Consider the following 14,758-nt stretch of genomic DNA (forward strand, 5'->3'; position numbering starts at 1 on the left):
ATCTCATTGTATGTGCATTCCAGAGACCCAGAGACAAATGTTCAAGTGACAGCTGGAAGAAAAAGTTAGCCAAAGAGTGACCATGTAACTATAGATTAGGTTAGATTCCCTACAGTGTGGAAATGGACCCTTTGGACCAGCAACCCTCCAAAGCGTAACCCAACCAGATCCATTTCCCTCTGACTAATGCACCTAACACTATGGGCAAGTTAGCATGGTCAATTGACCTAACCGTGGGACTGTGGGAAGAAACCAGAGTACCTGGAGGAAACCCACGCAGACACGGGGAGAATGTGCAAACCCCACACAGTCACCCAAGGCTAGAATCAAACCTGGGTCCCTAGTGCTGTGAGGTAGCAGTGCTAACCACTGAGCCACCGTGCCACCCCATAGTTATCAAAAAAGAACTGGTTCACTAATGTCCTTGAGGGAGGAAAATTCACAATCCCTACCTGGTTTGGCTTGCGAGTGACCCCAAATCCACAGGAATGAGCTGAACCTTAAGTGCGCGCTGGACAATAAATGCTACTCCAGCCAGCGATACCCACATCCCATGCATGAACAAGAAAGAACTACATGGAAATGACGACCAAATAAACCTTAAAAAGTGGTGGCACGCTGGCCCAGTGGTCCATTGGTTAACACGGCTGCCGCACAGCACCAGGGAGCTGGGTTCAATTCTTAGCCTTGGGTGACTGTGTGGAGTTTACATGGGTTTCCTCCCACAGTGCAAAGCTGTGCAGTTTAGGGTGGATTGGCCATGCTAAATTGCCTATAGGAATTCTATGAAATGGAAAATAAAGGCATTTGGCAATAAGAAGGAAACCCCAGAGCATTTTCCATCCAATTGCAGTTTTAAAAGTGTTCTTTGCTGGCAGCCAATTCGCATTTAGCCAAAAGCCCACGGGCAGCAGCAAGCAATTTTCACTTCGGCTGTCTTTGGTGAGCAGTGTATTTAATCCCATTGCTTTTGCAGAGCCCAGGGGTGTGTACAGACGGAAGTTGGCACTATCCCCATTTGTGTGACGCCTGTTTGGGACTTCCCCGTGTTACCTGAGCAATGTTCAATGTTGTTGGATGATGGCACCGGGTTAAAGTTGCTGTCGAGATGCAGTCGGACCCGATCCAGTGGGCTCCTAGAGAGTACAGTCTAAAGGAATTTCTGACAGAATTCTGCTCGTCCTTACCGAAAATTGTGAAAGTCACCGAGGGCTTCCTGGGTGCCCGAGAGTTGGAGACACTCAGCGCCGAGACAGTGAGTAATTCATCGGTGGGAGAGCGTGAAACTGCAGCTCGATCAGGCAATGTTATCACATTATGTGGCGAATTCCGAACGAGGAAGTGTATTTTTCCCGGGGAGAAAGTTGTCAAACTTTATATAGGAATATGTACAAGATTCTTCCTGGATAGAAATTCAAGACTTTTTTTTCCCGAACGTTAACTATTAAACGAATAGACTTCCTCCAGGACAATGATTTGGTGTCTCTTCAATGCAGAAGTTTAATTTGGTACAAAATGCATTGTTTGCCCTCATTGAGGGAGTTTGGATGTTTCTTCACAGGATATGGTCCCCTCTGGTTGGATCAGCACTTAGTACCTATCCCCAAACATGACTTACTGCAAATGTGCAGGGCCACACCTGGAATATTGTGTGCAGTTTTGATCTCATTATCCGAGGAAGGATGGTCACTCTATGGAAGGAGTGCAGTAAATGTTTATCAAATTTATTCCTGGGGTGAGGGAACTGATAGATGAAGAGAAATTGAACTGTTTGGAATAATAGTCACTTGAGTTTAAAAGTGGTGGTTGTACTGAAACCTATAAAATTCTAACAGGACTGGACAGGGCAAGTGCAGGAGCTGTCAAGGTGAGGGTGAGGTCCCTTCTTGTCCATTTAGTCATGAAGGCTTTAGATAAAACCAGGAAGTGTTACAAAGAATTAGCAGGTGAGGTAGCCTGTGGGTAGAGAATATTTCGGATCAGTTATCAGAATTTCAAAAAGTAATGTTTTAGTTTTGAGAAAATGAAATGGAGGTGATGGGAAGAATGAAAGTGAAGGGTCATGCCTGGGTAGGGGCAGAAGAGAATAAATTATGCAAAATTTCTTGGTGCAAAAGGCAAAGGGTTTGGGAATGGTTAAAAAGACAACAGGCGTATCTAGAAAAGGTGTAAATGGCAGGATCCTAAACAGCTGCTGTCTGAAAACAAGTAAGAAAATGAAAGCAAGAGAGAGAGAAGTACAGAGGGAAATGTTGGCAAAGATTATGATCTGAAATTGTTGTTCGGGTTTGGCTGTTTATTCAGCACAATGACTTGTTCCCAAAGTTGCTAGGCCAGGAGTTGAGAACAGCATAGGTCAATAGGACAAACTGCCTAAACTAGGGAGATTCACAGAATTTGAAATGAAGATGGAGAGTGGAGAATCGGATGGAGTCTGAACAAATATGGAAACAAAAAGAGGAAATAAAATTGGATTGAGAGAGAAAATAGAAATTTGGAAAGTAGAAGCAGTTTAGGCCATTCAGCCCTTTGAGCTTGCTGTGCCATTAAATATAATCTTAGCTGATCAACCAACTCAGTCCCCTGTTCTTTCACTTTCTCCCCATACCCTTTAATTTATTTAGCAGAAAGAACTGTGTCTAACTCCTCCAAAAGATTCAATGTTTTGGCCTCAGACACTTTAATGTGACAGAATGTTCCACAGATTCACTACTCTCTGGATTCAGAAATTTCTCTTCATCTCAGTCCTAAATGGTCTCCCCCACAGTCATAGTCTATGACGAAAAAGTGAGGTCTGCAGATGCTGGAAATCAAAGCTGAAAATGTGTTGCTGGAAAAGTGCAGCAGGTCAGGCAGCATCCAAGGAACAGGAAATTTGATGTTTCGGGCATCTCAGATATGGAGATCAAAACTGCACACAATATTCTAGGTGTGATCATGTATAATTGCAGCGAGATGTGCCTGCTCTTGTACTCAAATCTTCTCGTTATGAAAGTCATCATACCATATGTCTTCTTCACTGCCTGCTGTATCTGCATGCTTACTTCCAAAGACTGTTGTCCAAGGATACCTAGGTCTTGTTGCATCTCTCCTCTTCCAATCTATCGCCATTCTGATAATAATCTGCCTTCCTGATTTGTCTATCACAACGGATAACCTCACATTTAGCCAGAATATACATTGTCTGCCATGTACAGAGGAACCTCAATTCCTCTGTACATGAAAGGGAGTATTTCAATTGGTTAATCGAATGCTGGATAACCAATGCCGGATAACATAGTTAGCCACGGATCGGGACCCGACGATCTTGTTCGAGTCTTCTGAAACTTGGCTCATCGAATTCCGGATAATAGAGGTTCCTCTGTATTTGTCCACTCGACTTGTCCAAATCACACTGAAGCATCTCTGCATTCTCCCACCCAACTTTGCATTGTATGCAAACTTAGAGACATTATGCCTTGTTTCCTCATCTAAATCATTAATGTGAATAGCTGGGGCTTGTTGTGGAAGAATTACTCAATGCTCTATTAAAAAAATTACCAGGAGACACAGAAAATCCTTCATGAAATTAAACTTTAATCTTGCAAAATCAAAGCTGTGGAAGCCAGCAAAATGTCTTCCTGACTGTCCAAAATCTTTTTGTTCTCCTGCAATTTATACAATTATTTTTCCCACACTTATCTGATGGCCTTAGCATACCCAATCATGCTGCCTTGCTTCGCCTTTCTAAACTAATCATCGTCTGCCACTAGTTCCCTCCATCACATTTAACCTATCACATTACAACACCATCATCTTCAGCATCAGCTCATCTCCCAGTCATTTAACTAACCCATCACAGTGCACTATTATTATCTGTTACTGGAGCCCTGTAACATGATCCCAAACATGCATTGCAACACCATGTTAACCACATAACTGCCAGAATAACTTCCATAGGCTCTAAACACTGATCCATGCGATACCCTACTAGTCACTGCCTGCCACTCAGAAAAAGACCTGGTTATTCCTACCCTACATTTCCATCCTGCTAACTGGTTCTCTATCTATGTCATATACTATATCCAGTTCTCCGTACTTTAATTTTAACATGGGACGTTATTGAAAGTCCTCTGAATCACATCCACTGGCTCCTCCTTATCTATCAGTTGCTATTTGCATCCTCGAAGAATTCCAGTAGATTAGATTCCCTCCAGTGTGGAAACAAGCCATTTGGTCCAACAAGTCCACACTGACCCTCCAAAGAGTAACTCACCCAGACCCATTTCCGACATTTGCCCCTTACTAGCACTATGGGCAATTTAGCATGGCCAATTCACCTGACCTGCACATCTTTGGACTGTGGGAAGAAACCGGAGCTCCCGGAGGAAACCCGCACAGACACAGGGAGAATGTGCAAACTCCACATTCAGCCACCCAAGGTGGGAACTGAACCCCAGTCCCTGGTACGGTGAGGCAGCATTGCTAACCACTGAGCCACCATGCTGCTGCCCATTTGTCAAACATGATTTCCCTTTCATAAATCCATACTGACTCTGTCCAATCCTGTCACTGTTTTTCAAGTGTTCTGCTATTAAATCTTTTATAACGGACTCTGGCATTTTTCCAACTACTAATGTCAATGTAGTCTATAATTCATTGTTTACACTCTGCCTCCTTTTTTCAATAGTGGGTTATCAGTTACCCTCCAATCCATAGGAACTGTTCCAGGGTATATGGAATCTTGAAGTATGACCACCAATGTGTCCAATATTTCTAGGCCCATCTCTTTAAGTACCATAGGATGTAGATTGTTGAACCCTGGGGATTTATTGGCCTTTAATCCCACCAATTTCCCTGGTACAATTCCCCACTAATATTGATTTCCTTCAGTTCCTCTCTCTCACTAGACTCTGTGTTCCCCAACTTTATTTGTGTCCACCTTTGTGAAGATAGAAAATACGTGCTTAATTGGTCTGCCATCTATTTGCTCCCCTTTATAACTTTTTCCATTTCTGACTCTGAGGGACCTAGTTTTATATTCACTAAGGTTTTTCTCCTCACATACGTGAAAAAGACAGAAGGGAAATGAAAGAAAAAAGGAATTGAAATTTTGACAAAAAAAATCCCAAAAAATTCACCATTTGAAGGAATGAATTTTTTATAATTTATTTGTTCAGGGAATGTAAGCATCGCTGACTTAAAACAAAATTTCCCATTACATGTTGTGGCACATCTCCAGCTCGGATGTGAGTTGAACCTTATGACCTAGATATAGGGGTCTACGTCTACACACCAAGATACCCAGCATCATTGCCAGCTATTTCCCTCTAAGTCTTTCTCTACGGTTCAGACCTCTTTGCACTGCAGGCACATCCAATTTGGAAGTCAATTCATGGAGCATGTCAGCACGCAATTCACTGTGTGTGGAATGTCAGATCAGCTACACAGTCATGCAGCTTTGCTAACCTCTATTGCCCATCCCTAGTTGCCTTATTGAAGGTGGTGGTGGTGGTGAACTGCATTCTTGAATCACTGCAGTCTTTGTGCTGTTAGACCCACAATACTATTAGGAATGGATTTCCAGGATTTTGCCCCATGATGCTGAAGGAGCTATATACTTACAAGTCAAGATGATGTGTGACTTGGAGGGGAATCTGCAGCTCGTAATCACTGGTCTAACATTCATATTTTCTATCTACCTACTGTACTTTATCTCCCATTCCGATCAGGTGCCAAAGAAACTTTTCTACCAGTGGTGGTACTAAGAGACTGCACCAGTCTTCCTTCAATGTGATTTCCTCCCTCTGCACATTATCTTCCAAAAATGCCACAAATGAACCCATTCCCAGATACTTGGGAAATGCACTTTAGTTAATGAGATTCTGTGGATCATGCTATCATCTAAGATTACCTTCAGATAGTGGACAGAGGAGTGTATTTGACTTTACAAAATTTCCAGAGCTGAGATGTTGTGTGACATGCCATAGTTGAGAGAAAATATCTTTAACATCAAGACTACATTCGACCAAAGGTCATCTCAAAGAGCTCTAGCAAAACTGGAGTCAATGTAAGTAAGGATATATGTTCGACACTGCTATTATTGCTTTTCCATGTCGACTCGTAGAGGATGAAAATAGACCTTTTGGTCCAATTCAGCCATGCTGACCAGGTTTTCCAACGTAAGCTAATCCCACTTGCCTGTATTTGACCTATGTTCCTGTAAACGTTTCCTATTCATGCACTTATTTAAATGTCTTTTAAATGTAGTAACTCTACCCATATCTGCCATTTCCTTGAACAGTTCATTCAACATACAAACCACCCACTGTGTGCAAACGTTGCTGCTCAAGACCCTTTTTAAATCTTTCCCCTCTCATTTTAAACCTATATCCTCTACCCTGGAGAAAAGACCTTGGCTATTCACCTTATCGATAGCCCTCATGATTGTAAACATCTAAACAGTCACCCCTCCACCTTCTAGGTTCCAGTTAAAAGAGTCCTGGCCAATGCAGCCTCTCCTTATAACTCAAACCGTCCAGTCCCAGAATCTGTCTGGTAAGTCATTTCTGAACCCTCTCCAATTTAGTAATATTCTTCCAGAACTGTGCACAGTAATTCAAAAGTGGCCTCACCAATATTCTGTGCAACCACAACATGACAACTCAACTCCTATACTCAAAGGATAAAGGTTAGCAGGACAGGGAAGTGATTGAAATCAGGATAGGGTTTTTTGAATTCCTTCATCTTATCCCTCTCATCCCATACCTATCATCACAAGTAATCTTTATGTTTCTTATTTAAAATCTGCCTGTTCAGAGTAGGTTTTGGTCATCTCTGGAGTGGGTATAACTTGAACCCAGGTCTCCTAACTCAGAGATGTGGACACTATCATTGTGCCAAACTTATTGCAGACTTTGTACAAACTAGTCATCAGATTTTATTGTCATGGAAATAGACTTTTTCTTTGAAATTATTGATGTTAATTCAAGCTATAACTCCTATGGCACACTGACAGATAACCTTTTTCTTCATTCGCTCAGGGAATTTGGGCAAACCTGGGTGGGCAAATAGTTATTGTCCATTCTTAACTGCCCTTGAGAAAGTGGGGTGAGATGCCTTCCTGAACTATTGCAGTCCATGTACTGGAAGTAGGCCCAGCATGATGTTAGGGAGGAAGTTCTGGGATTTTGACCCAATAACAGCGAAGGACCAATGACATATGTCCAAGACAGGATGATGAGTGTTTGGAGGGGAACTTGCAGGTGATGGTACCCCCATGTATCTGCTGTCCTTGTCCTTCTAGATGGCAGAGGTTATGAATTGGAAGCTGCTGTCTAAAGAGTCTTGGTAGATTTCTGCAGTGTATCTTCTGTATGGTACACACTGCGGCTATTGAACATTAATGGTGAAGGAAGTGAATATTGAAAGTGGTGAAAGAGGAGCCTGTCAAGTGGGTTGCTTTGTCGTGTCAAGCTTCTTGAGGGTTTTTGGAGCATCACTCATGCAGGCAAGTAGGGAGTATTCCATCACACGAAGTGGCCAACAATTGGTTCTCTCCATCTTAAAAAACAGTACAAACTTAACAGTATGATTGACTGGATATTAACAAATTATCAACACAATCTTAGTCCAATCAATGAGTTGCCCGATATCCAGCATTTTAAACTTTTGCAAGCTGTACCTATTATGTGGAAAAGTGCTCAAAGAATATATCTCAGTGCAAGTGGCTGTATTAATTATACTGATCAATGAAAGCCTGTTAAGTCCAAAGAAGAAGTAAAGTTTAGAATAATTACAAAATGTTTACACAATGTGGCTTCAAGAGGTCTGTTTTGACCTTTTTTTCAATGAAAGGTTTTAAGACAGAAGTCCTGACATGTCTATTAAAAACTTGTCAACAACTTTTGAGGCCTTGGGTTCATTTTAAGTTGGAACAATAGAAGCAGCCTGAAAGGGTGCGGTCAAGTTCCCATGAACCAGGGTTTTAAGTTTCTTAGTTTTTCAGTAGCAGTTGTTGTTGGGTCTGTTGCTGAATGACATCGCTCCCTGCTACACTTTCTCTGAGTTTTCTCTTAATGCTTTTCCTCCTGGGCTACTAAAATTACGTGTGAGACAATCTATTTTATTGACTTCACCTTTGCCAAGGGAGTGTTTATGGGGTGTTATTGGAAGAGTTAATTAATAATAGCTATTGTATCTGTTATTTGTTAAGCATTTCAACAGTTACAGTTGATGCCAACAGCACAGATTAGCCAATTAAAATGTTCCAACAAGAGTACCAAGTACAAGTACTAATCTCACGCACCTCATATCAAGAGTCATTAACACACTGTGTTTTACATCGAACTATGCTGGAATTGTGCAGGAGGCCAAGTAGAACATTGGACTGAGAGAGGGTGAAGTGTTGGCTTAGTAACAGAAAGGAAGTGATCAGCAAACACATTGTGTTTAAATCCTGATGCAATGATAAACTCCCTGTACTGACTAAAGGAACTAGTTTTGACTTATTATGTCACAGAAAGGGATTGTGTGGGTCATGGGGTAGCAGCTTTGGAATTGAACAACAGATAAATGTTCCTTTAAACAGGAAGCTGCAAAAGGGTTACAGTGCCACATTGTATAGGGATGAGGCAGTGGCTCAGAGGTCAGCACTGCTGCCTCACAGTGCCAGGGACCCGGGTTCAACCCCAGCCTTGGGCAACTGTCTGTATGGAGTTTGGAAGTCCTCCCTGTATCTGTGTGAGCTTCCTCCAGGTGCTCCAGTTTCTTCCCACAGTCCAAAGATGTGCACGTTTGGTGGGGTGGCCATGTTAAATTGCCCTGTAATATTGAGGGATATGTAGACTAGGTGGATTGGCCATGGTGAAAGTGGGATTACGAGGATAGGGTAGAGGTTTGGATAGGATTCTCATTGGAGAGTCAGTGCAAACTTGATGGGGTGAATGGCTGTAGGGCTTCTATGATATCTTGAGATGCCATAATATTCAAGCAGGCCAGGTGAACTGGCCATGCTAAATTGCCCATAGTGTTAGGTGTATTAGTCAGAGGGAAATGGGTCTGGATGGGTTACTCTTCAGAGGGTCAGTGTGGACTTGTTGGGACAAATGGCCTGTTTCCACACTGTAGGGAATCTAATCTATGGGCCAAGTGCTGGAAAGTGGGATTAATGTAGATGGATCAGTGCAGACTTGATGGACTGAAGGGTCTCGAAAAGGTTGACCAGTGCTCAGGAGGTAAAGGAGAATGAGGGAGGAATGGAGAGGGTTGGAAAAATTGATTTGATGCTGAAACAATTGTGATCAAACAATCTGTTAAATTTGGAGAGTAGTGGGTGGAAACTGAGGACAGATTACAATTTTTGAAGAGAAAATGAGGTTGAATGCTCAGAGTCACTTAAGGATCCATATTCAACCAGCAGCTAGGTCAGATGCCACAGAAGGATAGTTCAGATGCTGTGATATGTAGATGACATTTATGGTCCAGAATAAGTGGAGAGGGAATGGAATATTGCAGGTATATTGGATGCAAGTGAGTTTGCAATGGAAGACAGAGGAATAGACCTTTTAAAGGGTGGAGTGGGAAATTAAATCAAAATTGATTTAAAAATGTCAAGAACAATGCAAAAGCAAAACGTGACTCCGAAAAATCATAAACACATAATAAAGCATTTGGAGCTGAGTGGATTCAGAATGAAAAATGACATATCCTCCAAGGAAACAGGCCAAGGTGTTGAGTAGGCTTGAAGAAACTCACATGCGGAACATGACTTCCAATGTAGATGTGATGGTCAAGAAGGCAGGTCAGGAAATTTGGCATGTCCACAAGGACCCTCACCAACTTCTACAGAAGCACCATTGAAAACACACTATTCAGGTGCTCTGTCAACTGCTCTGTCCAGGACCTAATGAAGCTATAGAACATGATGTATAGAGCCCAGACCATCACGGAAGCCAACCTTCCATCCATGGACTCCATATACATAGCTTGCTGCTGCAGAAAAGACCCATCACACCCTGGTAATGCTCTCCTACAACCTCTTCTGTCAGGCAGAAGACAAAGGACATATACTGAACACACACCAGTAGGTTCAGCAACAGCTTCTTCTCCGCTGTTATTAGATTGATGAGTGGACTCTCTAGCTTCAAATAATGCTGATCCTGCTAACATTGATCTCACCTCATGCATGTTCTGTGCAATGTAACCTGTGTGCCTCTGTCCAAGTCTTTTCAATCTGTTCATCCTTGTTTAATATGACCTGCCTGTACTGTTCGTAAACAAAGGTACATGTGACAATAAATAAATTAATCAACCAAAGAGGTTGAACCAGGTAGCAGCCGTTGAAGACATAAGTATGTTTTGAAGGAGGAAAGAGGAAGTTAGAGAAATAAATCTGTTAAAATAGCAGAGAGCATCAGACAAGTCTCCATTGCAGTTAAGGAGTAGAAATATTTAGACTAGATGTAAAATTATTGTCACTTATCACAAGTACAGGCTACAAGAGTACTGTGCAAAGTGTGCAATGACCTTGGTACAAAATACCTGGCTACAAAATGATAGTTACACAAGTAGAAAAATTAAGACATCCATTATAAGGTTCAGCACTACAGTTTTCTTGGTATAAAAGTAGAAAAATAAAGTTTACAAAGTTAAAAGTTACATTAAATAGAGATGAGAAGGTGAATTAGGTGGGGGAAAGGCAGGAAGGATTAGGGAGAGTCGTTAAGGGTGATGCAGACTCAAGGCAGTGGTATTGGTAAGATTGAACCAAGGCTTTAGACATCTCAATAACCTTTCTCTGCACCTAGCAACAACTGTGAAGTAAATACTGTGCTATTGAAATACCTGCTTAAAAACAAACTTTCATTTGATTAACTTTGGAACTTTGAAGCAGACAACATTAGAATCCCTGGTGGTGCATGTTCAGTTGAGGTTATGTTGAGATCAGACACATTGCACAAGATGTTCTGCCCCATTGACAATGAGTCATTGTCCAACATTGTTTTCATTCTTCTTAATTTCACTGGGCAATTTGCCATACTAATTATCTAGAAGTTTCCATTGTTTTGAGCCTGTTTTTTGAGTTGTTTGACACAGGAGCTATCTGCTCCGCTGACTGTTTCCAACCTTCTCAGTGTCTATTTTCACATTTTCAGTATCTGGGTGTGTTTTGACTCAGAGTATTAAGCCTGCCCTCCTGAGCCACTTTACTGAAATAGATTCAAAGAATGAATGATTAGTTTTCCAAGGCACTAGTTCGGTTCCTAGCTGAGTGGAACTGTAGTTTTATGAAGGTATAACATTCTCTTGCACTTAATGAAGGCTCAGTGCTGCCCTGCCCTTCTGTCCTAATGTATGGCACAGTACATGGAGTCATACTGGTGTAAAAACGTAGTGTTTTTACACCAGTGAGAAATTAAATGAATTTGTTCAGAAAATTCTTTTTAAAAAAATCAAAGAAAATTCCAAGTGAACTGAATAGGTGTTGCCTGACAAGAGAAAATATGTGTTAGTATCTGTACAGTTTAGCAACAAATCACTTTATATCTCTTTGTTTTTGCAGATTCTTAGGATTCATTCCTTGTACTTGCAAAAGAGAGCCATTACAGAATCCCACAATCAAACAGTCCTGTCGATTCCTGTAAACCTAGAGTCGGTGATGTTTGATGTGGTACATCAGAAACATAAAACTGGTAATTTTTATTTCTTAAACACTGCAGTCACTACTCATGGGAACATTGAATCAGATTGTACAAAAGCTCAATTAGTGAAACCTACTCTCATCCATTGATCAAATATTGATTTGAGCCTCATTTGCATGGCAAATATACCAATTTAAAGCTTTTTCCCTCCACTCCAGTCTCAGTTAATATTCTTCCTGCAAACCAAAAAAAATCTTATTTCACAGGATGTAGAAGGCCATACTGACTGTCCACTTTCTCATTGTCGTGAGAAGGGGTTTGTGCATTTTCTCCTGGGGACATTCAGGATCTTGATAGAACTTCAAGATATTGTAATAAATCTAGTGTGGGGAAGGCAATGTAACCGGATTTCCTTCCGGTAATTACAATGTAAGGTTGTTGGACATTCAAAGATAACTTTAACATGATTTAGGTCCGAGTGCACCAAATAGCCAGTATTGTGAAGTTTGGCACTTTAATTGTAGTTTGGGAGGCAGGACATTAGAATTTGGCATTTGTAAAATTGTAAAAAGCTGGGGGTGGGTGGGGAATGAATTACATGGTACGATAGTGATTTTTCTGTGATTAGAGATTTAAAATGGATGTCTAAGAGCAGCAGCTAGAAAGTTTACAAGGACACTACAGCACCCAAACTGAAAACTTGTATCGAAAGGCTGTACAGTTAGCAGGCCAAGTAGTACTTTTTAATCAAGACAACGGGTTTTTGAATTTAGCCAAGCAATTCAAACCGACACTTAGATACCAAAAACCTATTAAATTCAAATCTGATGGTTTTGACAGCATGGGACCAATCCTATTGTATGAAATGTTGAGAAGTCATCATGGGTATAACAGACGGGGACAGTTGGACGAAGACCCCCAAGCAAGCTGCCATCCACCAGAGCTAACGGCTCTCAGCTCTCGAGAGTGAATTGCTGGCTCTCACAGCCTCATCCATGTTTTAGAGAAAGCACCATCTAAATAAGAACAATACAAATGAAGGAGAAGGCATTCCTCATGGAAGAAATGACAGAGAAGGCATTCCTGACAGAAGAATCGACAGAGAAGGACAGAATATTCCGGAAGACATGTAGTCTGGTTGTAATTTCAAGAGACTAAATTCTATTTTATTATATGAGTGGGACTTGTATTTATTGGAACAACATACCATTAGAATTTTGTTTTATTCAGGAATAGTTGGTAGTTAGAAGGGATTTATTTGGTTTGTTAATAGTTTAGTTAAGTTGTTCACTGTTAGAATTAGATAAACAAATTGTTACTTGTTGATTTTAAAATGATGTTGGGGATTTATTTTATTTCACCATTAGAAGTTGTTGAAAAGCAGGTTACACCAGTCTTCACACTGCTTTTACAGATTATAGGATGAGGTGCTCTTCTTTCGGTGTTTCAGTTTTAATTCTCAGAGGGGGGTCAACCTCTGTTTCATAACACCAGCAACATTCATACCACATAAGTGTCAGACAATGATCATCTCCAACATGAGAAAATCTAATCTTCTCTTCAAGTTTGGCTGTGTTAATGATAGGGTTAGAGCTATTCCAAGAAAGGTCGCTGTCTGTCCCAATGATACTCTTCCAGAAGCAGTGTAAATGAAAAACACCATCCAGGATGTAGTCATTAAACAGCTGCTTTCATCTAGCTTCACTTCCCTGGAGTCAAAGAATGGTGGCACAGTGGTTAGCACTGCTGCCTCACAGCGCCAGGGACCTGGGTTCAATTCCCGCCTCAGGTGACTGACGGTGTGGAGTTTGCACGTTCTCCCCGTGTCTACGTGGGTTTCCTCCGGGTGCTCCGGTTTCCTCCCACAGTCCAAAGATGTGCGGGTCAGGTGAATTGGCCATGCTAAATTGTCCGTAGTGTCAGGTAAGGGGTATATGTAGGGGTATGGGTGAGTTGTCGCTTCGGCGGGTCGGTGTGGACTTGTTGGGCCGAAGGGCCTGTTTCCACACTGTAAGTAATCTAATCTAAAAAAAAGTGGTGCTGAAAAAGCACAGCTGGTCACGCAGCATCCAAGGAGCAGGCGAGTCGACATTTCGAGAGGGAAAATGGTAAAAGTGGTGAAATCCACATTGATCCCGTGTGGTTGGCAGGTCTCAAGGCAGAAGATGAGACATTCTTCCTCCAGGCGTCAGGTGATTAGTGTTTGGTGGAGGACGAGGCCTCAGACTTGCATGTCCTTGGCAGAGTGGTAGGGGGAGTTGAAGTGTTCAGCCATGGGGTGGTGGGGTTGTTTAGTGTCCCAGAGATATTCTCTGAAATGTTCCGCAAGTTGGTTCCTGTCTCCCCAATGTAGAGGAGACCATATCAAGAGGAATGGACACAGTAGATGACATGTGTGAAAGTGCCGGAAAATCTCTGCCATATATAAAAGGATCCTTTGGGGTCTTGGACAGAGATGAGGGGTGGTATGGCGTAGGGTCTACCAGTTCATCTTACTTCCCACCTATCCACTCCAACTTCCTCTCCGACCTATCACGTTTACTCCCACCTTCATCTACCCATCACATTTCCAACTACCTTCCCCAAGCCCCACACCCTCCCATTTATCTCTCAGCCCCTTTGAGCCACCCCCACTTTCCTGATGGAGGGTTTACACTCAAAACGTCGATTCTCCTGCTCCTCAGATGTGCCTGACCTGCTGTGTTTTTCCAGCACCACACTCTCAACTCTGATCTCCAGCATCTGCAGTCCTCACTTTCTCCTTCACTTGCCTGGAACCATCCTTCATGTTGAGAGGAATAAAAAGCTTTCTCTTGGCAAGTTGTGGCAAAATTTCTCAAATGGTCGGCAGGTAGGCAATTCCAGGATTTTGACCCAGTGACACAAAAGGAACAGCAATATATTTCCAAGTCAGGATAATGAGAGGCTTGGAGGGGAACTTTCAGGTGGTGTGTTCCATGTGTCTGCTCCCACCAGCCTCCCCCCTCCCTTGTCCTTCAAGGAGGGTGTAGAGGTCATGGGGTTTGGAGGTGCTCCTGAAGGACCCTTGCTGATTTTCTCCAATTCATCTTGTAGATGGTACATAGTGCTACTGCTAACGGTCAGTGATGGAGGGAGTGAATATTAAAGGTGGTGGA

General features: G+C 42.1%; 1 protein-coding gene across 2 annotated transcripts in view; it reads left to right on the top strand.

Moving 5' to 3' along the window:
• Positions 1 to 1,058: 1,058 nt before the first annotated feature.
• LOC132834763 (uncharacterized) overlaps positions 1,059 to 14,758 on the top strand; it is a 37,102-nt gene continuing 23,402 nt past the window's right edge. For both annotated transcript variants that reach the window (XM_060853750.1, XM_060853751.1), the window contains exons 1-2: positions 1,059 to 1,255; positions 11,543 to 11,672. In XM_060853750.1, the coding sequence (XP_060709733.1) occupies positions 1,109 to 1,255; positions 11,543 to 11,672 (277 nt within the window). In that variant the 5' untranslated portion in view covers positions 1,059 to 1,108. The remainder of the gene's footprint in view (positions 1,256 to 11,542; positions 11,673 to 14,758) is intronic.

Source organism: Hemiscyllium ocellatum, chromosome 42 (assembly GCF_020745735.1).
Source record: "Hemiscyllium ocellatum isolate sHemOce1 chromosome 42, sHemOce1.pat.X.cur, whole genome shotgun sequence".
NCBI lineage: Eukaryota > Metazoa > Chordata > Chondrichthyes > Orectolobiformes > Hemiscylliidae > Hemiscyllium > Hemiscyllium ocellatum.